General features: G+C 36.3%; 3 protein-coding genes across 5 annotated transcripts in view; 1 reads left to right on the plus strand and 2 right to left on the minus strand.

Moving 5' to 3' along the window:
* LOC139972006 (tubulinyl-Tyr carboxypeptidase 1-like) overlaps positions 1–10,522 on the minus strand; it is a 22,953-nt gene extending 12,431 nt beyond the window's left edge. Inside the window, exons 1-5 of one of the 3 annotated variants that reach the window (XM_071978869.1) lie at positions 10,361–10,522; positions 7,700–7,935; positions 5,615–5,715; positions 4,579–4,635; positions 3,608–3,682 (exon numbers count right to left, since the gene is read on the minus strand). In XM_071978869.1, the coding sequence (XP_071834970.1) occupies positions 3,608–3,682; positions 4,579–4,635; positions 5,615–5,715; positions 7,700–7,909 (443 nt within the window). In that variant the 5' untranslated portion in view covers positions 7,910–7,935; positions 10,361–10,522. Of the gene's footprint in view, positions 1–3,607; positions 3,683–4,578; positions 4,636–5,614; positions 5,716–7,699; positions 7,941–10,232; positions 10,261–10,360 lie in introns of those variants that run through there. The other 2 variants (XM_071978868.1, XM_071978870.1) reach the window with 2 other exon arrangements.
* A 40-nt stretch (positions 10,523–10,562) lies between these two features.
* LOC139972008 (uncharacterized) lies at positions 10,563–14,382 on the plus strand. Its single transcript, XM_071978871.1, has 5 exons — positions 10,563–10,709; positions 11,797–11,887; positions 12,193–12,290; positions 13,071–13,207; positions 13,799–14,382. Exons 2-5 carry the CDS (start codon positions 11,839–11,841, stop codon positions 13,947–13,949), a joined length of 435 nt encoding a protein of 144 aa, XP_071834972.1. The 5' UTR covers positions 10,563–10,709; positions 11,797–11,838; the 3' UTR covers positions 13,950–14,382.
* Positions 14,383–14,385: 3 nt separating this feature from the next.
* LOC139972004 (inositol-tetrakisphosphate 1-kinase-like) overlaps positions 14,386–23,756 on the minus strand; it is a 28,961-nt gene continuing 19,590 nt past the window's right edge. The window contains exons 5-10 of the mRNA XM_071978866.1: positions 22,597–22,707; positions 20,478–20,521; positions 19,683–19,842; positions 18,597–18,664; positions 17,799–17,967; positions 14,386–16,435 (exon numbers count right to left, since the gene is read on the minus strand). Coding sequence (XP_071834967.1) covers positions 16,104–16,435; positions 17,799–17,967; positions 18,597–18,664; positions 19,683–19,842; positions 20,478–20,521; positions 22,597–22,707 — 884 coding nt within the window. The 3' untranslated portion in view covers positions 14,386–16,103. The remainder of the gene's footprint in view (positions 16,436–17,798; positions 17,968–18,596; positions 18,665–19,682; positions 19,843–20,477; positions 20,522–22,596; positions 22,708–23,756) is intronic.

The following is a 23,756-nucleotide window of genomic DNA, read 5'->3' on the forward strand; positions in this document are numbered from 1 at the left end:
TATAAATATTTAAGTCAGTTTTATTCTTCTTGTAAAACTTTTCTGTCATACACAATGTAGTCTAGGATCAGAGAGAAGACATTTCATATCTCAAGGGGGAACAAAATGTAAATTAATTATGAAACTTTACTACAAAATTCCACTGGAACCTTTTCCTCTTAGCCTTCATAAACCTCTTTTCTGAGCATGTAACATCCCATCCCATTATGTAAATGGAATCCCCCATACACGACAGAGCACTAGGTTAGGTGTTTACTAGTAACAGAATTTTGGTACCTTCAAGTTAAAATCACTCTTGATAAGAATAATGGGAGAAACCAAATGTTACACCTGTTGAAGCTTTTCAAGGCAATCTGATGGTGAGACAGTTTACACTGCAACAAAGGAATCACAAATGATTTCCAGTTGGTAAGCATCATGTTTCATCTCTATAGTAAGGCAAATATGTCACCAAAACAGAACTAGTATTGTTCGATACAGGTGGCAGACACCTACAGTGGCTTTACGACCTTCCTTACCGGTTTCGAACCTCTGGACATACAATCAGCGTCCATAGCCTAGTGGTAAGGGTGTCCGCACATAAAGCGGGAGGCCCTGGTTAAAATCCCGGTGGAGGCTGGAAGTTTCTTCACTGTTCTGGATTTTCCAACTCATTACGATATCAATTATATATATATTCATTCACCTTTGTTGTTTACCTCCATTTCATTAAAAAAAGTCTGTTTAAAGTATCTCTTTCGAGAACCGGCTTTAGGAATCACAAATGATTTCGAGTTGGTTGGCATTATGTTTGATCTCTAGAGCAGGCAAAAACGTTACCAACACAGAATTAGTACGGTTCGATACAGGTGACAAGCACATGAGTGTATATATATGTATATATATGTATATATATATATATATATGTATATATATGTATATATATGTATATATATATATATAGATATATATATCACATAATATACTTAACTAAACTACCATCATACTGCTACTCGGAGTTTAACGGGTACGGCTCGCGCACCGATCATCAGGCAACTGAACAACACAGGCTATCTCGACTTCAGGCGTGTGTGTTTACGGTTGCCATGGCGACAGTGCGATAACTTCTGTTCTGTTCTGGTGTGTGTCGGATTGCACCGCCTTACAACGCAGCGCTAAAGAAAAGCGGGTACGAACGTACCATCTCATACGACGACGGGGGCGCACCAACAAAACCCAAGAAAAAAAGAAAGAACCGCCAGAGGAAGATCACGTGGTTCAACCCACCATTTAGTAGGAACGTGGAAACCAACGTGGGGTCACAGTTCCTCAAGCTCATAAATAGGCACTTTCCACGTGGGAGCAAGCTGAGGAAGATCTTCAACAGAAACACAATGAAAGTGAGCTACAGTTGCATGAAAAACATGGATTCCATCATCAAGTCCCACAACGCCAGAATAATGCGGCAAAACAACCCAACAACAAATGCCACCAAAACTTGCAACTGTAGAGATAAAGGAGCCTGCCCTCTGCGTGGAGAGTGCTTAGCCGATTCAATTGTGTACGAAGCCACCGTCACTTCCAGTTCCGACTCGCAGCCATACGTTGGGCTCAACGGGGGTGATTTTAAATCTAGGTACCGCAACCACACGAAGTCGTTTCGCAACAAAAAATATGAAAAGGAGACAGAACTATCCAAGCATATCTGGGCACTGAAAAGCAAGGGGAGCGATTATACTATTGAATGGAACATATGGAAGCAATCCGACACACACCAACGCGAACCAGGATCATGCAATCTATGCATGGAAGAAAAGCTGGCCATAATACAATCGAAGGACAGATGCATCAACAAAAGAACAGAGCTGTTATCCCACTGTCGCCATGGCAACCGTAAACACACACGCCTGAAGCCGAGATAGCCAGTGTTGTTCAGTTGCCTGATGATCGGTGCGCGAGCCGTACCTCTGAAACTCCGAGTAGCAGTATGATGGTAGTTTAGTTAAGTATATTATGTGATATTCTAGCTCTGCCTTGGCATAGAGCACTCTTTGTGAATATTGGCCACCATTATATGTGATATATATGTATATATATATATATATTTATCTTTATCTAGGTATGGCAAACCCAATGCTCAATAATTGGACAAAACAGCTTTACTGACAGATAAAGCAAGTTTATCTATAATTATTTAGCATTTGGCATGTCATATTTTCATGCCTACTTAACAGTAGACAATCATGGCAATATGACATACACAGTCCAGCTAGTTATTAGGCGATTATGAAAGGTCGCACTGTTAGAATGTCGGTGATAGTATTGGAAATAGCCTCTCAGAAAACTCAGAAAATTAGAAATTATATGACGAGAAATATCAACAGAAATGGCAAAAGTATTTTAATTTTGACATGATTTTATCCTCCTTAAAAATGTCAATTATATCTTATAGAGGTAAATGAGTTTCTTTCTTTTCAACCCAAAGTACAGCTTAAGACCAATTCAATTTTAATAAACACTAACTTGCAACTGCAGCAGAAATCCACTTTCCCTTCCATGTATTAAACACATCCCATACTCCTCTAGATAAGGTTTACTTCGATCTTAACCCCAAAACATTATTTTGCATTTGCTAGTTATGTCATGAAGCAAGAAAAATGATCTTAAGGGCTAAGAAAAGTATGTTTTCTGGAAGATTTTGAAGCTGGACATTCATGCCAGAAGGGGGGGGGGGTAGGTGAGGGATAGCAATTTGTTTAGTCTCATGTACATTTCTAAGGTACAGCCATGAAGGGAAACTTAAGCTAATTCCTTCCTTTTCTATTTTTTTTTTTTTGTTCTCCTTAGTTTCATGTGAAGTATAAACAAATATTAGTGGCTAAATAATGTGTGCATTTGTAGTTACTACTTCTATACAAAAAGTACAAATTTATAAGCAAAGAAAAGATTAAAAATTATAGCATTAGTATCCCTGCCTTATTATTATTATTATTATAATTGGTTTAATAATTTCATCATGGATGTATGTACAGTAGTTGTATTCAGAGCAATGCTTTAATAGGTATCAAAATACACATAGAGATGTTTGCTTTAACAATTTTAGGGAACTGTCCACAATTAATGTTACTATATAAATTAGACTATCGTGAAGGCTGGTTATACCTACACATTCATTTCCAGGTTTGCATATATATATAGAAGTTCCCATTTTCTAGCTGCTCATTTTGTGAGGGAGCTGTTTAACAATTAAAATCATGACAATATGGCACTGTGAACTGAAGACTGGATCACATCTCATTTTAGAATGGATCACCATTGACATCGATGGCATAGTTAGTTCTTTACAGGACTAACATCATCTGATATCATCTTCTCAGCTTTTCATCTCATTTGTGAAGTCTATTTAGTACACTATTCATTGTTCATTAATCCAACTAAGTTGTCTGCCAATCTGTTTAGTTTTATTGTGTCCTTACTCTATTCTAGGTTCAGTTTGCCTTTGAATGAGAATTCCACTGTAGGAGGTGGAGTAGATAAATGAGAGAGACAAACTTCTAAGAGAAGCAACGAAGCATTTATTATTGGAGCAGCTGTCATAATCACAGAGATGAGTGTGTTTTAAGGATACATGCCAAGAATGACAGCTTCCAGACATTTGATGGGGAGAGATTCTCTGATCATGTCTTTAGCCACTTCTAGTAATCTATTGATGAAGAAAGAAACAAATGGAAATATTTATATTAAGGTAGCAGATAGTCCATTCCAGTATTCATCTTCTCAGGCACTTCCCAACCTCTTTTTGTGCTAAGCCTACACATGTGTGTGTGTGGAAGAAACTGAATGGCTTTCAACTCATGCTTCACTTCGGCTGGCTATCCAATTTAAAGTTTTAGATCATTTGTTTGTTTCGTTTAAGAGCATTTCAGACTGGACAACTGTGGATTTCTCCTGAAGAGACCCACCTTACGTTAGCTAGCCAAAACTCAAACACACAACCTCCTAGATGCTAGGTTTTGTTGCTTCGGACAGCAACGCCTTTATCAACTCAACCATAGCAACGGTTGAAATGGGACAATGGTACTCTTGGAAGGCTGAAAGAATTGATTGCCAACACATACAATCAGCATCTTTGATATCTTTTATAAAGAAAAATCCAGTAATAATACAGCACTTTATGAAAATTGCCATTTTTAAACTGTTTATGGAAATTTAAAATCTAACTATTCAATTACATTCAATCCTGTGACAATCAAATTGAGACACAAGCCAGTAAAACAAGGCCAAAAAGTACAATCAATAACAACCGCAAAGGATCATGAATAAAATTATGATTTCAAACTTTGGAAAGTATTGTAGTATTTTCTGCCAAATGGTTTGCTTATAACTTTACAAGTCTCTGCTGACTTTTCTGAAAACAATGAGTTCTGCTGAGATATGGGAAAGGTCTAAGGGGGTCTAAGGTATATTACAGTCTAACCTTGCTCTTAGGATTTTGATCACACAAACAAAAAAGAAACATTCCAATTGTCTATGGCAGTTGTCTACTGAAGCCCACTTACCCCTACTCTAATTTTCAATGCTAGTGGTAATGTTACTCACCCTGCAAGAGGTCTGGTCTTCTTAATCTCAAAAAATTGCATTCCAGTGTGATTATATCTGTCCAAGCAGTCAAGGGATCAGATTTCAGAAAGATATTAAGCAATAACAACAAATATGGTAAAACTTTAAAACAAAAAGAAGGATAATACATTATTTGAGAGGTATCTGTTTGGCAATACAGAATTAAGAGGGTAACAGCTATGGACAGGAATTACAGCTTTAGAAGTAAAAACTTGAAGGTTTTGTTTTCCAATGTAGACTTGCATGTCAGATATTTGCATTACATAATCCTATGAAAAGAGATAACAGGTCTGCATTATTTTTATGAGGTATTGCCTCAAAATAAGCCAGAAAATCAAATAATGATCAGTTATGGTTGTAATGCAATATCTTGATAAATTTCAATAAATATTTGAGTGATTACTAGCATTACCTGAATTTTATATACAAACATTGTCTAAAAATTGCATGTCAATATTGACCTTTGAAGCGACTGCTGAACTGGGATGAAACAATACCTTACACTTTAAGGCTTGCCCATAATTATTATACAGCTCTTGTGTAATCGACAGTCAGGTTAAACGAGATATAAAATTTGTCTCTAATTTAATCAAACAAGAGCTAGAATGTCAAATCAGTACTGACTTCTTGTTGTTATTGACTTCTCTTTGACTCGGCAAGACTAATCAAACACCTGGGCAATTTAAATCTAGACCTGCTGGAACATATTCCACAATACATTATATGCAATTCCAAATGTTTACAGGGAAACAGTTAACACTGTTTACAGTATATGGATTGTAATTATGTTTCCATACATTAACCTAAATAGATCATACATGTTTTGTTTTAGAGCAGTTTTCGCTAAAGTTTCATAACCTTTAGGACATTTCGGAAAACAACATGACAAGCATAATAACAGATGAAACAGCCTTGGCAGATGGAAGGAGAGAAATAGAGTGATGGGCTGGTAGGCTTAGAGGGCAGTATTTAAATACTGTTTGACTGCTTAAGAGACATATTAGTAAGAGGATACTGTAATTGGCTCATATAATGTTGTATGGACTGAACTTTAGAAGCTGGACTTGTGGCTGCAGAGGTTGCAGGATGAAAGCTTGGTGGCTGAGGTATGGCTACCTGCGAAACAAAAAAATATAAAAAAGTATTAGGCAAAGAAAGTCCCAATATTTATAGCATAGATCAAGATTTGTTTTAAAGCACTGTTCTGATGGCTGCTATGCACAATATACATAGTTCCAAAATTATCTTAAAACTTGATGGTGGATGAACACCTTTTGCTTATCGGCTTACATCTGGTGCTTTATAAAGTTACTTTTTAACTGATACAAGCTCTGTCCATCATATGGTTTGGGGAAGGGGGGGGGGGGGTCAGCACCCCATCATGAAGGCAAGAATTTGATATGAAGCCTGTCTTTTTCTCTGCAGTCTGTCCTGGCATGTTTGCTATGGTTTTTGCTGCATTATATTCTTCATGTGATTTTTTACTTAATGATGTAATTTCACATCATTTCATTCAGCTATAATGTTTATGACAGTGACCGTGAGCTAGCTTCTCCTCTACGTCTTACTCCACTTGTATGGATTGCTTAAGTTAATATCTAATCCGAAATGTAATGTCACAGATGAAACTTAAAGGATTGGTTCAGTTATCATACATGTTTACTGTATGTAATATGAAAGAGGACAATAAAAGAAACACAATGGTGAAAAACTGTTCAAATATCTTTTCAGTTAAAGAGATATTCAAGTGTAAAGTTTTATCAGATTGTGTAGAAACTGCTGAAATCTGACTAGCTGTGATGTCACATCCTCACATTCCTGAAAAGTCTTCGTTTTTTCCTCTAAATATTTTGTGAGATTTCATGACTTTCAACCAAAAGATATGTCAGGAGATCTCATATTTGTCAAAGGAAGTATTTGAGATTAAACATCTGAAGAATTTTTGATTATAATATTTTCAAATGTGTTAAAAAATGTAAATAATTTGTAAAAAGAAATATATTCACAAATGTTAAGGAAGTGAGGATGTGACGTCACACCCTCACAGTAAGTCTTTCTAGACCAGTCGTTTTCAAAGAAATTCTTCAAAGTGTCATATCTCCTTAACAGAGCATGCTATCATGGTACAGTAGTTTCTTCACTGTTCTTTTTGTCATTTTGTGCTCTTTCATACAAAATAGACATGTCAAACACCTGAACCAATCCTTTAAATATTGAAATACAATATTTCTCAAATTTAGATATGAGCAGAGTCTGTGACTTTTCAGTGTGCCATTAAGTTATAATTTAATCTCATAATAATGTAATTGATTTTTTGTTTGTTTTTGTATGTGATACAGTAGACTAGATTTTTTATGGTTGTTCACCAATTTCTGCTGATTTGATCAAGCTTACCGAATACTCATCAAATGATAATTTATTACGAATAAACTAAGACTCTGCTCCTAGATTTATCCAAGATATCAATTGCTGTTACTTCATAATTCAAGTTGATTATGAATCATTGTGATGATAACATACTTTTTTCATTGTAGTTGTAACCACAAGTATACAAAACTGTATATAAAGGAAATTTTACATACAGAGCTTTGGCCTTTTACAAGATCATTCTTTAAGATAAATTGCATTCATTGGTTTTACGGCAAATTTAAATCAAATGATGACAAATTCAGTGCAAAATACTAGTGCGATCATTGCATTGGTTGCTATAATTGTCTTGAGGTCTAAGAAATTTTCAGTGATTAAATGCCATGCAAAGAACAATTTAGGATACATATTTCAAGGCAGTTATATGATATATTTGATACATTTGCCACTGAAATACTGTATATTAAGCCATTTGGTCACTTACTGGTCAATTATCCATTTTCATTTATCATATAAATCAGACCTTATTTTACAGTGGCTATATTAGTCATATATACTTTTCAATCTGCAAATGAGGTTACATTTAGAGTCGGTATCCCATTTGTGATTGTCAATAAATGGCCCCTTTGCATCAAGCTCCTCTCAAACTGAAGTAACAGTTGTTGGTCCAAATGTCACCATCAAGCAGAGGATAGGCCCTTCAAAAGTTTAAAGTCCTGTGCCCCTAACTTACTTTAGGAAGACTGTCCGAAGTTTGAATGCCCTCTACCATCTTTTCTCCCTCTGGGTGCACCTTGGCAACATGGTCCCACATTTTCTGCAATGTCTTCGATGACAGAGGCACTCCATCCTTGTTAACATAGAACAGAACTCCTCCAGGAGTAAATGATGGTTCTTTGGACTTGTCATCTTCATCATCTGATTTTGATGCATCTCTATCCATCCCTCACAGGCCTTGAAATTTATCACCTTTACTATGGAAGACAAAGTATGGTAGGTTAAAGAAACTGTATGTACAAGTACGTATTGAAAAAGTTTAATAGTTTTATCATTTTCGTTCAAGGGTGTAGTTCGTTACTTTGCTAAGCCCACCAGTGTTTGTAATGCACTTCTTTTCACTTCATGCTTTTTCCTTTCATTTGTATGTACTCTTTGATTTTCTCTGGACAAAGGTTGTGAAGAAACAAATAAATAAATAAATGAAATGAAATGAAATTTTAGTATTTTGGGCCAAATCTTGTCACTAGATCTCATCGGCTACGAGCCTCATCTGTCAATTATTTCGTTTTATTGGAAAACAGTGATATCTCTTGTTAAGGCTTGAAATGATTCATGTGCTTCAGAAAATAAAATTAATGTTTTCCTTGGAATAGTTTTAACTATTTTCGTTGCATGGTGTTGATTCAAATAATATTTGAAAACGTGGAAACAATTTGGCAAATGTTAATTTTACTGACGATCAGGTAAATAAGCACCATTGCATTGCTTACAAGACAATAGCGTAATTAAGTACTGTAGCAGTGTCACATGATCCCTGTTGAACCCACGATCAGGTAAATCAGCACCAGTGCAATGCAAAATTAAACCAAAAATCAGGTAAATGTAAACAAGAGCGCCATCCTTATTGAGCTGGGGATCGAGTCATTAGTCACTAGTAGTCATGCTTATTGAATTGTGAAGGAAGGGAACATCCACTTTGATGGCTGTGGTTCTTTCACAAATTATTCCACCCTCTTACTAGAATTATACAGTTAATATTAATGCCTACACAAAGTTCGAAAGGTGGTCAACCGCTTCACTCTGCAGCTGGCAGTATATGAAAAACCATTATGCTATCTACCCTGCAGTCAGAGGAAAAGATTACAAGTTCAACCTGGTTTGCCCTCCCTTGGTTTTTATCAGGGAAAAACAGCAATTTTCTAGGTATCACCTGACCTACGAATTAACCAAAGCTATCTTCCTTATCTTAGCTAGCTATTTCTGGGTATAAACCAAGAGAGGACTAACCAAGTTGAACACGTAATAAAGGTCTATGAATCTGGCAGACGGGTCAATTCAGGGGATTCTTCATCTTTTAATTTCCTCTACAGCTGGATGAATAAGGGCCAAAGCAATTGCACTATTACCCTGGCTGCCAGGCCAAAAGAAAGGGTATCATGTTATTCACCCATCAGCCAGATAAACAGAGTCACAAATATGACTCTGCTGACAAATAAGGCATACTGCCCTCATATTCATCAGGATGCTTGGCGAATGAAAGGACCTGTTTCGTTGATCACCTGACAGCTGAACAAGTGTGAAATCGGATGTAAAACGCTGCATGTTCTGTATCTAATTCATAAAAATATTACAAATAGAATAGTGAACCTGTTTACACATGAGGATTAAGAGCCTACCGAGAAAGCTGGTTACTAAAATTGCACCTAATTAAATTAATTAAGAATCGATTCTCATTTTTTCAACACCATAAGGCATGTTTTAAACTGAATGTGCAGGTTGACCAAATATACTCCCACAACATATGGTGGTGTAAGGTAACTTCATGTCCCCAAAATTTGCTAAGTACTGACAGCAACTGTACTGTAGTTGCCATGTTCATAATATCATTAAAATTTACTAAGTACTGACAGCTACTGTACTGTAGTTGCCATGTTCATAATATCATTAAAATTGTAATTTGTAACCACTTTTTACTTTACCCTACGGAAAACGCCAAAATTGTGAAACAATTAGGAAACAACATTTTTTTATTTGGAGACACTTTCATGGATTATCCACCCAATTAGCTAAATTATACATTAGGCGTAGGCCGAAACAGATAAAGTTTAAACTTGCACCATGGGTCAAATTAGGGAAATTTTTCCTCGCTTCGAAAAGTTTGATTACCAACCTCTACAAGTATAATTCTTTCCATTTCTGCTGGAATCTGGTCAAACCATCCATAAAATCACATGTCAGAAGGATAGCCTAGAGCTAAGCCAAATCTGGGAGTTCATCAACACGGCTATGGTTTAAAATACATAAAGGTACATACCGCCATACCTTTCGATCCTTTCCGCCACTGCGGAAAGGATCGAAACCTATGGTGGAAAGGTACATTTAGCAATAGATTTTCCACTATTTTTTTTTTTTAATAACATAGACAAGTCTACCTATATACTATCGCAAATTTAGTGTAGGCAGTAGGCTATAACATTATCAATGCAAAGGTTGTGTTGGGTACAACGTTGGGAAGTTAATTGAATCATAAAGTTCTGTTATCTCACCCTACAGAATATGAAATAGCTTTATCAAATTTAGGGCTTTACTATTACATGTGCTACAGGTACCGGTTACACGAAAGTTCGCCGACAAATTCTTCACTTCATATATTCAACATTATAACTTTACTCACTGTTAACTGGTAACAAGTCACTGCTACCGACGTTACATGCGTCCTCCAACTTCTTGCATTTTTGGCAAAAAGTTAGCTTCTTACATGCAAACTTTTTCTATTACTGAAATGGAATCTGAGCGTGATACGGTGCTGGATAGAAAAATAGCGTTCTGGGCACCGTAGCAACGTGAGATGGCGCCGTTTACAAATTGTCATTTTGGCTTGCATGAATGCTACAAGTTTATGTGCAGCATACACTCAGCTGTAGAATTGTAGAAAAACAAGACGCACAACCAACTACTAAAAGTACTAACTAGTAAAATTGGTGTACCATGCAGATAGATTTATGCACACAGAGTCTTAGAAGGTAATATCTGATATTGCTATAATTATTAATTATTAAAACCATCCCTTGAATTTTCTGATTGTTTGTGGCTCTAACTTATGAAATGAATAAGTGATGCAACTACTAATACCATAGGCTAGGCTTAGGCCTATATTGTGTAACTAAGTAAGGCCTAGGCTTAAGACAGCCTGCCTAAACTAGTTAGAAATCGGCCTAATTAATTCAAACCTTGTTCCATTTACTTTAACATTAAGGAATAAATAGCCTAATGTGTTAGGGATAAACATACTAACGGGTAACCTCCACTCTTTTAACCTACATAAGGTTATGACCGTACATCAACTTGGATAATTATTATGCTTTTATGTGTTGTTTTGAATGTAGACCGATACAATATTGTTATTATGCCCAGCTTCAATCATATCCTGCAGATACCATGGCTAGGGATGAAGAGTAAATAGGCAGCTGAATAACAAAATAAGTAATTATTAATTTTCTAACTTCACACACAAACTGTACTTTTAAAGGTCAAAGGTAATAATGATATCTCTGACTTTGCTCTGTGGTTTATTTTTATTTTTTAACTATTACTTTGATCAGATTCAGCCAGAGTAATATATATATAGACTTGGAAAGGTCTTGAGATCTTTAGATCATAGGAAACAATGACTCATTTTTACCCACCGACCAGATGAATATGAAGGCACTATTCCATATTAACCTGGTTGCCTGGTGAATAACATGATATGTGTCTGCGGTCTCCCATCAGTTGTGTGACATATCTGATGAATGTGTTGCTCTCATCATAAATAAAATATTGTTTCAAAATTTCATGCAAAGGCAACTTAAAAGAACTGTTATGATGAATGAACATGATGAACATCCTATCACTGTTGAAAATCTTTGCTCTAAATGTATTACCATTAGCAGAGATCATATTAGGTTTTCCTTTTACTGTAGCTATGGTATTAAGTAGCAGTCATAACCATTTCTAGGTACATGTCTGCCAACTTACCAACATGTTAAAAATAGTTTAGTAATAACAGGAAGTATACTTTTTGCTTTATTTTGTTTAAAACTTTAACTCTTTCACTGTATACTGTTTCAGATGAAGACTTTTGGGAACTGAGACTCATTTTTGTCAATTAAGATGAATTCTGCTGCTGTTGGAAATGCTTCTTGGGACAATTTTGTTCAAGGTAAAGTCATCAATGACCAGAGTCAGAATGAGCTAAAGTTTCTATCATATGTTTCCTTACTCTGTTCCATATCATATTCATATTCATATTCATACATGTTGACAGTGACAGAGGTCTACCAAATTTGACAATGAAAGCTAACATGGCAAATGGATAAACTCAACTAACCAATTTCAAAATGTGAACATTTAAATTTAAAACAAAAGTGCTTGTAATCAATTGAATGATGCTTCGTCTAGAATAAAACAAACTTCAAGACTGATATCTTTATCATTTTCTGTCCGCTTTTGTCTTTGTTTGTGCAGATCATTTGCTCCAACATGGCATCATTGATGGAGTTTGTCTCATCTCAAAGCTAGGGCAGATTCTGTACCAGTATGGTGTTCTGGTGGAATTGACAGAGGTTTGATATCCATAGATTCCTTACTTAATGTGTGCAACACAGTCAAAGAAATTTGTGATTTATTGAGGAAGTTTTATTTGAAATTATTATATGCAGCAGCTACAGACAGTTTTAATGCATAGCAGATAACTGAACGGTAAATTGTTAAGAAACTTCCAAACATCAAAGAAAGTTTGGCTAGGTGGAGACCTAACTAGTGACAATGACCTTGGGAGTAGAATGTCTATGCTTTATCAACTAAGCCTATCCAGCCCCTAAATCATCCTTCCTCATGGCTAGTATGTCAGTCAAGAGTTGTACTACCTTTTATTTTACAGTAAGTATTGCATACCCATAGTATATGTGCACAAATAACACTGAAAAATGTCTTCACTTTTCATGGCAGTCAGTTTTGAAAATATTTGTGTATAAATAATGTCATGTAACTCTCATTACTATAATTAAAGGTATGGTTGGTGGCCGAGCTGACTTGTTAGCTCCAAATTGTTAAAAAAAAAGTCCATTTGATGATCATATTTCTATGTGTTTACAGTATATTTCACATAGGAAGACTGTTCTCTCTGGATGTTCAAACATTTTGGAATAAAAATTCTAAACTGTTAAATCCATACCACTGAATCAATTTGGTAATGTAAATAAGAGATGGACATCTCTAATCTTTTCTTGGTCTAACTTGATTCTGGGACAAATTTAACTCACTTAAGTCAGATGTGTTGAATTTTGAGCAAATTTATATGGCAAGCAATCACAATGCCAACTGGCTTTCTGGTTTTCTTTTAGAGTAAAGTCAGCCAATTCCTCCTCCATTTTGCAAACTCCAAGGATGAAGATGCAGACCAACTTATGCAGAGAGGGTTTTGTGTGACTTTAAAGGGTGCACCAGTGGCATTGCATATCAACAAAAAAACTAAGTCTAGGTAAGTTTAAAGTTTAAAGGAACTTACTTGACTTTATAATTCAAACAAAATATGGCAAAGTGAGCATATTTATCTTCAAAGGCTCAGCTAATATGAAATTTAAATGTGAAGGTCAGTCAGTGGCTTGGCTTTTTAAGGTCATGACCAAATGATAAAGCAAGATAACTTGTACCTGCAGTAGGAGAATTTGTCTGTCAAGGAATTTCTTTGTAACGTACTCATCCTTATTTAAAGATTCCTCTTTGCCGAGACATTGCCTTTTTATGTACATGATGAAGGTTGAAACAATGCTCAGCTGTGACTTGGTCCAAGATCTTAATTAATTAAAATTGATTTCTATTTAAACTCAAAGCATGAATAGACAGAACACTGGCTTGCTGACCTCCTTTCCAACTCAATCTCTTGTCTCTCTCACTCTTCTTCAGAATAAAAAGACAATTTAAAAAAAAACATTGGCCAATGGTCAACCTGGGCTGCAAACTTTCTGAAAAATCACTCTTGTAGTATCTTATGTGTTCACTTTTTTTGTTTATCAGTCACATACTGCTTTGTACAGATTATCTTCACCATGATTTCATGTTTACTTTGCAGTGTTTATGCAGTAGCTGGTGGCAGCCAAATGGCTCTGTTGGTCGGTAATCTTCCCCATGGTGTATTACTCTGTACCCATGTCCCTACTAACAAGACAGCTGGCCAAGCCATCAAACAGTTTGAACAGGTCTGTAGTCTGCTTCGAACCTGAGAGAGGCATCTATGGTACCATCTAAGATGGATGAGAGAACCAGAAGATGCAAGTCACAGAGGAGACGGAGGAAAAGTTGAGAGGACATCAAGTAGTCCTGCAAGGATAAAGGCTCTGTCCGACAGAAAGAGCTAAAATTGATAAACAAATCTGAAAAGAAATTTAACGAACCAACCAAGCAATAATTCTTCCCAAGTAACTTTCCCTTGGGATTTTGACAAACAGGAATCCATGAGAGGCATGAGAATGAACATGCTTGAGTCATTGGGTTTGGAGGTCCAAGATGTTTAGGAAAGTCTAACCATGATGAGATTGTTCCAGGTACATTATATTAGATTGTGGGTGATGTTAGTTGTATCTCTATTATGTGACCATGTAAACCTCTAGGCTGGCTGAAGAGACAAATGCAATCAAATAACCACACGCAACACAATACTGTTTTTGTCATATATTTATTGTTTACTATAATCGACCCACAGAAGGTTCATATTTGAAATATTTCCTTAACTGGATCAATTCTCTATTAATTTCTAAACCAGATAGTTGTCCTAATTCAACAAACAACCTACTTTTAACCTCTTGTAAGAACTTTGGATGAAGTCTGCCACTAAAACACATTCATCATCGTCGTTATACACTCAAGGATACTTTACACAGGATGTGCGCAGTAATCACAATTCATGGTTCACGCATGTCACTCAAAACAGACGGTTTCAAGATATGTCAAGCAAATGTGGAAAACATGGTCGCGTGGTCTTCACCGTTCAGATGGAGCGCTTTGCCTATGGGTTAATACATCGCATCTCACTGGATCAGAAAAACAGCTAGAATAGGTCTGCTGTTTGCTTAACCATTTTTGGTTGTCTTTTTCACTAATGATGAGTGTAAGGCTCATTGATTTCCACTATCATAGTGAAAAGCAGTTCCACGTGAATTCCAAATCTTATAGGAATAGTAACATTTCCTTCGGCAATGCCAAACCTAGAATATCAGATATACTGGTTAAAGTCACAGCATATGCTGTGCAATATTATGTTGAATAGTTCAAATTTCAGAAAACCATGGAAGAGATCTAAGAACAGAATTCTGAGCGATATTACGAGGAAGAGAATTGAAAAAATATCCCTTTCTAACCTTTGAAATGGCATTAAGTTTGCAAAACTTACAAATGTTTTAACTGCAGTGAGTAACAGTGAAGAGAGGAATTATCACAAAATTTCAAGGTTTTAATATGTGTCCTGTCAAATGGGGGGTACCTTGTTAATCTTACATTCAAATCGTTTCAATTAAACACCGGCAGACTCCAAACAAGTTGGACTTTGTCTTTCAACTACTACTACACAAAGAATTTGAGAGCTTTCTTTAAAGATTAAATATTTAACTTCTTAGGAATTGATATGTCCAACAAAAGGCAGCAGTAGTTAAATATGGAGCTGGTTGAAAAGATCCTTCCCTGAAAATTGTCGATTCATCCATCTCCTCTTATAGACTTAAGAAAGTGGTATAATCCTTTTTAAAGGCAAATACAAGTTCATAGGCGAGTAAAAAGTTCATAATAACAAGCACATATTTTGCACCAGCTTACCACCTGTTACTCTATTTGCACATAATTCTCATACAGCAATGCAAATATTCCTCACTTTGGTAATTTTAAAACAATAACTTCTTCTACAACCTGAACTGTCTTTTGACCTCCTTTTCACCTTTATCTTACCCTGGGTATGCAGAAATATTTATGAATGAATTAACCTTGCAAACATCTTCTTGAAATAAGATCCAGAATAAATCAATAAGATCCTACCTCACCTCCCCTCTTCTGCCCTCATTCCCACCTATTTCTGTTCCTCTCCCTCCCCTCCCCCTCCCCAGCCATACAAAAAGATTGAATCATCCCAGAAGTGATGTTGATACTAAAACGAGAATATTAAGAACATGAGCAATCCCAAATATAATAACTTGTTTCAAAAAGTGCTTGGTCAAACAAATATAAACAGCAACTTGCAAACTGTTAAAGAACTTGGTAACTTTTAGTATATATGCTTAAAGAAACAAATCACTAGAAAACCTGCCAGTATAAAAGCTTAGGTCATGATAGCCTTGTTTTAAAATACTTAAAACTGACATGCATAATAATAAAAAAAGATAGGGTAAGCCTCAGCTATCACTGTTGGCTGTTATTGCAGCTCGTTTTTGGAAGAATTCCTTCTCGTTTTTTTGTCCGTTTCGTAGATGATCGCTGAGGGTATCGCTACTGGATGATAGAGAGCGCTTCAACTGACGTAGCTGCCCATCCTTGCAAAGTTCTTTCTCTGTGAGGTCATAACTCAGGATCTCTTTGATCGATGCCTCCTTTGGGCTGCTCTCATCCTCTGACGACAGACAATTGTTCTCAGAGTTGAGAGGAAGAATGGAATTGGTCACTTTTGAAAGCTCTTGTTGCACATGATTAAATAAAGCTTGGCGAAACTCTGGTACTCCGTCATAACCTGTGAGCAAAACACACAATTGGATCATTAATATCTGGTACCTTGTCATAACCTGCAAACAAACACAACTCGTCATACATGTCTGGTACTCTGTCATAACATGTTCACAAAACATGACAGATCATGGATCTCTGTTACTCTGTCATAACCTGTGAGCATAACACACAACCGATCATAGATCTCTGGTACTCCGTTATAACCTGTGAGCAAAACACACAACTGATCATAAATTGCTGCCAAATACACAAACGCACCAGTTCTATGGTTGTGTGGATCAAAGGATTCAGTATAATGAGAAATGAGCCCGAAACATCATCATTTTCTTTCCAATTGGAAAATAACTATAGAGTGTTAATTGGACTACTTTCAAATTTGACATACATGCTACAAGCCATAGGACCCTCCCCCATTGTAATACACCTGCATTGTAAAATACCCATTTTTATGACATTTTTTTTTATTACATGCAGTAACTGTATCAATTATGAACTCATTAATAACAAATCATACTTGCAAGCTTACTTTGCAACCACACAAGTTTATAGATAACATTATTGCAATATTTAGTGCTTAGCCCTTAGCCAGGAATTCTGAGTTGAAGTGGCTAAAACAGTATATGGCGGGACCAACAATTTATGGAGCAGCACAAGGCTCATGTCCTGTATTCTTCATTTTTGTTGTTGAAGTTTGCACATATGAATGTGGAAAGGATGGGGAAGGGGAGGGGAAAGTAGTCTACAAGGGGATGACCATCCACCCCCCCAAACCCCTGCACTGGTCTGGTTACCAGACTGTCTTAGCCTGATGATAACTTCAACTTAATGTTATACAACCCTGTCAATGGCTAAGAAAACATCTGCGAAGCAGAAAAATACACAGCTCATCTGCTTCAGTTTGTTTGACATGACAATTATACAACCCTGTCAATGGCTAAGAAAACATCTGCGAAGCAGAAAAATACACAGCTCATCTGCTTCAGTTTGTTTGCATGACAATTACTTTCACTTTGTAAAGCATAGCGAAGTATAAGAGTCCACACTAGTTCATTATTAGAGTCCTTAGGGGAAGCAACAGACTGCGACAAAACCAGGAAATAACTTACAAATTCTAGAGATCTAAATATGTCAAAGTCTTTGCATATAATTGGAACCTCATCGTCCAGACGAAAGTAAAAAGAACGAAAGTGCACGATTGCAACTTTTACCCTTCGCCACTTTCTCCCTACCTCACCATCCCAAACCCGAAATCCTCAATTCATCCCTACCTCACCCACCCAAACCAAAAATCTCCAACTTGTTAGTAACCGATTACACAGTTAAATATACAATGGATATATATATAGTCCTTGCCACACTGTACATACCTGGGAATGCATTAATATCTATGATATAATGAATACCAGAATTATTCTCTACGATCACATCAACTCCAAACAGAGCCATGCCCAGTTCAATTCGTAAAACCTTGGCTAGTCTATTTAAGGTGTCTGATTCAGGTTCTATAGCTCGCCTGTTTAGATCCTTTTCGTCCAACTGAAAAGAAAACAACGAGAAAAAGATGTTGTCTCTGCTCTCTGAGGACAACAATCGAGACTTGTTCATCTTAACATTCCAGGTACTTAAAAGGTCAAAGTTCAGATCAGACATGACCTGAGGGATGTCCTCAGTAGTACTAAAACAATTCATAGTAGGTGAAGGACATACTAATACTGACTAATAATAAAGAAAAGAGTACTTTGAAAAATCATATTTATCTTGATTCAAAACACAAAGTAAATGCAGTCTCAATGATTAACTAAGTTTCATTTTGACAAAGTAATGCAGGTACATGAAGACAAACAACAAGAGCGAATTTCAGTTTCATTTCCATTTAGACCTCCAGTACAGTTTGTGATGAAATTTTGTGATGAAATTTTGTGATCTTTTTGTGATACATTTTGTGATCTTTTCAATACATTATCGTCTTAATTTTTAATGAATCACCAACTATGCTTGGTCCATCCCCTTTCTCTCTCTTCCTCACCTCACCAATCTCTGTCTTAGGGAATAGAAAGCTATGGTACATCAACAGATCAATTCACTACATTCTAGAAAAGCTAGATACAATATAATGATGAGGTTAAGTATTATTTAAATTACACTCATTCAAGAATTTTACTCACCTCGTTGAGAAAGCTAGAGGAGTTCGGTTTAGAGACATCATGACTGTCAAAGAATATTGTACTATGCTCTGTAAACAAAAAGAAATGATATAAAGGCATTGATTTCCTTCAGTCCCCAACTTCATCAACCCCAAGTTTTTTCTCAAGATAAGAATACCAAACTAGGCTTTAAAAAAATAAGCTCCTTCATATATAGCTATTGAGTTTTTATTCTACTGGCTTCTAAAATTGTATAACCCAAACATTTCATTTGCTTGTTGTTTTTTTCTATTTACTATGTCTTCCTTCTTTCATACCTTATATTTTTCTATGCATATCCATCCCAAAATTTTGTATTTCTACACACACATATTTTAGATTTAATTATTTGCCAAGAAAAACTGACTTCTCAAGCTGATGAATTGCCTTCTGAAGTTCTGATGATACTTACTGAAATTTTACCAAAAATCAACATTATAAACTGATTTAAAGTGTGACCAGGCAAGGAATTCATCAGATCATTATTCAGGTATTGTAATGAGTACTCCTGTTGATGAGTACTCCTGTTGATGAGTACTCTTGTTGATGAGTAGTCCTGTTGATGAGTACTATTGTTGATGAGTACTCCTGTTAATGAGTACTCATGGTACTGCACAATCATGGTTTGGACACCGTTAGTCCCAGTTTGTTTAACTTTAACTAGTCTGACCAAAAGTCATAAATTACATGTAAAAACTATGAATCTCTTGTGACGATGACATTTGACCTCTGTGACTATGACATTTGACCTCAGCAGCAGATCCTACAAGAGTCCATACATCAGGTCCTTTCAACTGCTACGAGAGGTCTCGTGATGAGAGGTACTCCTGGAATGACTCTTCTTCACAAAGCCAAGCAATGTTTTGGAGGAAATGGAGCCCAGAGCACACCAGACCAGTCAAGAACAGGCCGGGCGATTGTAAGAAAACATGGTTGAAAAGTGAACTGACAAAACAGCTTTTAACTTGGTATGGCTGTCTCAGATGTAATAAATACTGAGAAATAAGAAACGTTAGCTTATAATCATCTAACACTTACAACGTTTACCACGACTCAACCACTACTCACCACCGGCTGTGAAGTTTTTCAGCGATGGCCTTTGCACAGTAAAGTACTGATCCCCGATAAAGAATAGCTTATATAGAACTGCATTATGACTGATAAACGTTTGGGCCACGTAAGGAGCGACTACGTCTTTAAGACCAGCCTCGTTAAATATGATTGCCATCTGTGAAAGAATGCAGAACATGTTATGCTACAACTAAAATCTACAAATTCAGAAATAAAGTTAAAACTGTGGGCTCCTCAGAGGAGATGTGAAGTTGAAGCATTCAAAACACTTAAATCGCCCAAAAAAAATACTTGACCAGTTAACTGTCAGCTCATATGATAATCCTTTAAGAAAAGATGCAATCATGTTTGTAATACTAAAGCATTATTTTTGCATCGAATCTCACAACTTATTGTTTTGTGTCACAACTTTAATTTCACTGCACATGTTCCCTAAATTATCACACTTAATTCAGTCATGAAAAGCTGAGAGGTATTTGAATTAATTTTTCATCTGGTAGAGCAAGTGATTTTCATAATTGTTAAATGCAACAATTCGTCTCAGCAAACCAACTTAACAGAATGGATTCAACTGGTCCGAGTTTTGTCAGTATATTTTGAACAAAACTGGCCAATGGTTAAATGCTTGATAAAAGGATTCTAAACTAATGATAAAACAATAATGTCTCTCATTAATGTGTTCATGACATACTAAAGAAATGTTCCACTTGTAAGACCGTCGGCTTAGGTATAGTGAAAATGATTTCAGAAATTGTATTTTGTGGACAAGAACTTCAAGGTAGATGTGTTTACCTTGTGAGAAGTAACAGATCCGTGGGCCTGTGATGGCTTGCATACTGTAGAGAGAAGAGAGACATCGTTCCTTAGCCGAAGAAGTAAAGTCACCCATGACAAGGTGCTGGTAATGAACACCACTAACTCTCACTCACCCGCACCCAAAACTTACTCCTTCCCAACCTGCAAACCCCACAAGACGGACACTAGGGTAAGTATGGCATTACGTTGTACACTTTTACAAATATACAGATATGGTGGACAAAAGTAGCCATAAAAATGTAAACTTCTAACAACAAGATTCCTATTATTTGTAGACCAAAGCATTTCTACAGAAATGCAGATAATTCTTGAGTGTAAGTTATAACACTATTTGATCATACTTAAACTCTACACCTGTGACATGATCCTATCAGCTACAGCCAGATAAGTGCTGTCTCATTGAGATTTTTCATGCACCAATTTAGTCTCAAAACGATTGCTACTGTACTATATACAGTACCAAGTGAGATCCCCTTCACTGCATAATATTATCAATTCCACAGAATACTCTCCATGGTTGATGACTGTAAGTGTCAAAGTTCCCATCCTCAATCTTTGTCATTGAAACACTTTATCGAATAATGTCGATAGGCACTAAGCACAAATAAATAAAATACACACAGATGAAACGGTTTGAATGTAAAAGAGACAATTTACACAAAGGTTACTGGATACTTGTCAATGAGAGGCTATGATACTCTGATCATGCATGATCAAACAATTGTATCATTACTTGACTAAAAGTGAAGGTTTCTCCCTAAAACTATCTGTTGTGCTGCTTTTCTAACCACATTACTGAATCTTATCCACATCTGTGTGAAAAGGTATTTTACTTTTAACTCCTCCTATCTGTACTTTTGAAATAGTACATATTTCAAAAGATATGTCTGATTGCAAATATTGGCTACCTTGGCATACTTTATTTTCAATTTTTGTCAAAATTGAGCATACATAGAAATCAACTGAGATTTTTGTTTTGTCATTCTCTTCTAACATGCACAAAATGGTCTTAATCTTCATTTTGTTTTTTGTTATATAAAATGTGAAGGAACAACAAGCAGATGACCAGAAAGTCAATTGCTTTCCTTTTTGTCTACAAAGTTTTCAGACCTTGACCTATGTTGACCTCGAAGATGTACTTTTTGAGTTATATAGTGTTTTACAAGGTTCTAGACTTTGACCTCTGTCGTCCCCAAAATAAACTTTGACCTCTTGAATGCAACTAGACAGATCTACATGCCAAAGTTATAAATTTGATCCACCATGAATATTTCGAGTAACAGTGTTTATCAGCAGGTGTCACAAACACAAGCACCCACACACACACATACTGTACATACACACAGACACACTCGCCATCACCATCTCATAGATCCCTCCTGCCTCTGGCAAGCAATAAAAAAACAAGCAGATAAATAGTAGGAGCTAGACATGAAGGCACTTTCTGAACCTATCGGATGTGTACAGAATATGATGTTAGAACACCCTCTTGGACCTCTCCATCATCAAATTGAGTAGCCTGCTAACAGAGTTGGAGGAGAGCAAAAGAGCAACAGAAGATATATCCCAAGTAATGGAAATCTAATACTTAATAATAGAAAACTACCCAGCAATAACACTTCTTTCAATTCATCACATCTCTGCACTTGAGAAGGCTTGGGTCATATTCATGACATACTTGTACTGCGTAGACAAAGCGGAAAGCCTACAGCGATGCATTCATCTGACATTAGAGATGAGAGATAATGATCTGAAACTTCCCTTGAACTAAACAAGATACTAACCAATTCACTCAGAGAGATATAAATCATCAATGTTACTGAGAAAGTCATGTCTGGGGAGGAGGGGGGGGGGGTTTCATACCTGCCCCAAAGACGTACTGCTTTGGGGTATTAACCAACGACAATACTAACCCGTCTCCCTTACCTACGCACACATAAGTGAGGAGTGAAGTTAATACGGTTGAACTCACACGAACTTGCTAGCAAACCCAAACAAGATCATAACTGTAATAAAGTTTAAGTGTTAATATATATCTCTCATCTTGGTTTTTTTCTCCCAAGGTGATCATCGAATTGACAAGGGGCCCTCTTACCACATGGAAAACTGACTTGAGCACATTTGAGTGCGGCAGCTGCCTTCTGCGTGGAGATGGAAGAACTCTTGATTTCAAAGAAACGTGGAACAGCTACTTTGCCTTTAAGCTCTGGGTAGAAAGAAATAAAGAGAAATAAAGAGAGAATAATAATAATCATACAACCAACCGAATCATGAATCACACACATCGTGTCAAGCGATATCTACATCTCTCAAGGTCTGAGTTCATAACTACATCCATTCAATGTTAACTTCATTGATAAAACTTGAATCAGTTAAACCTTTCATTATGTGCCATACTGTAGGTAACAAAGGGTTTGTAATAGCAATAGTATAATGCTCTTTTGCCGTCGCCGCACCGGTGCTATGGAACGCTACACCAGTCAATATCCCCACATCTATGTCCACAAAACATTTCAAGAAACAACTGAAAACATTCCTCTTCAAAGTGGCCTATGAAGGTCACAATTTTGTCAATTAATTTGTCTTTCTACTCTGTACTTTTTCAGTCGTGAATTTTTGTCTGTGTTGTTTTTTAGGTTTCTGTGCTTTTTTTGTTGTTTTTCCAGTGCATCGAGATGTTTTTAATGTTTTTTGCGCTTCATAAGAACTGTATATTATAATTATCTTTACTCGTAATTTCAGTACAAATCGTTTTTATCGGGAATATTTACAGCCTACAGCACTGTTCAGCTGTATAATCTGACCATAGATGGTTAACAGTGATAAGGTTTCATTCTACAGTCTGCTTCAAAAAATGGGGTAAAGGCTATCGTACCATGGAACCGTAGAGGAAAGAGGAAACAAAAGTAGAATTACTGTCCTCTATGGACAGATAAAAGACTATATTAAACATGTCTGATGTATATATACCTTCTAACCGTGGTTTGTGTTTATCAGTATCTCAAGCAATCAACAGGCATATAACTTAGGCTATATAAAGTAAAGCTAGGACTGTACTTTAAGGAGTTTATTTATACTTAGAGTGCTTACATGACATTGAGAATGTAAACTTAAAATTAACATTTTTTTTTAAAGTCTTTTGCTAACCTGCTGGGGCTGTGATATCAGGCTTGTCCCCCCCCCCTCCCCAACACTAGGGAGATGTTCAGTATCTGTATCAAACTATAAGGAGCATCACAGTGTAAGAAACAAAGA

This window comes from Apostichopus japonicus, chromosome 8 (assembly GCF_037975245.1).
Source record: "Apostichopus japonicus isolate 1M-3 chromosome 8, ASM3797524v1, whole genome shotgun sequence".
Taxonomy (NCBI): domain Eukaryota; kingdom Metazoa; phylum Echinodermata; class Holothuroidea; order Aspidochirotida; family Stichopodidae; genus Apostichopus; species Apostichopus japonicus.

Coding starts and splice junctions, on each gene's coding strand:
- LOC139972008 (XM_071978871.1), top strand. CDS start 11,839: ATGAATTCTGCTGCTGTTGGAAATGCTTCTTGGGACAATTTTGTTCAA. Junction 11,888..12,192: donor TTGGGACAATTTTGTTCAAG/GTAAAGTCATCA, acceptor TTGTTTGTGCAG/ATCATTTGCTCCAACATGGC. Junction 12,291..13,070: donor TTCTGGTGGAATTGACAGAG/GTTTGATATCCA, acceptor GTTTTCTTTTAG/AGTAAAGTCAGCCAATTCCT.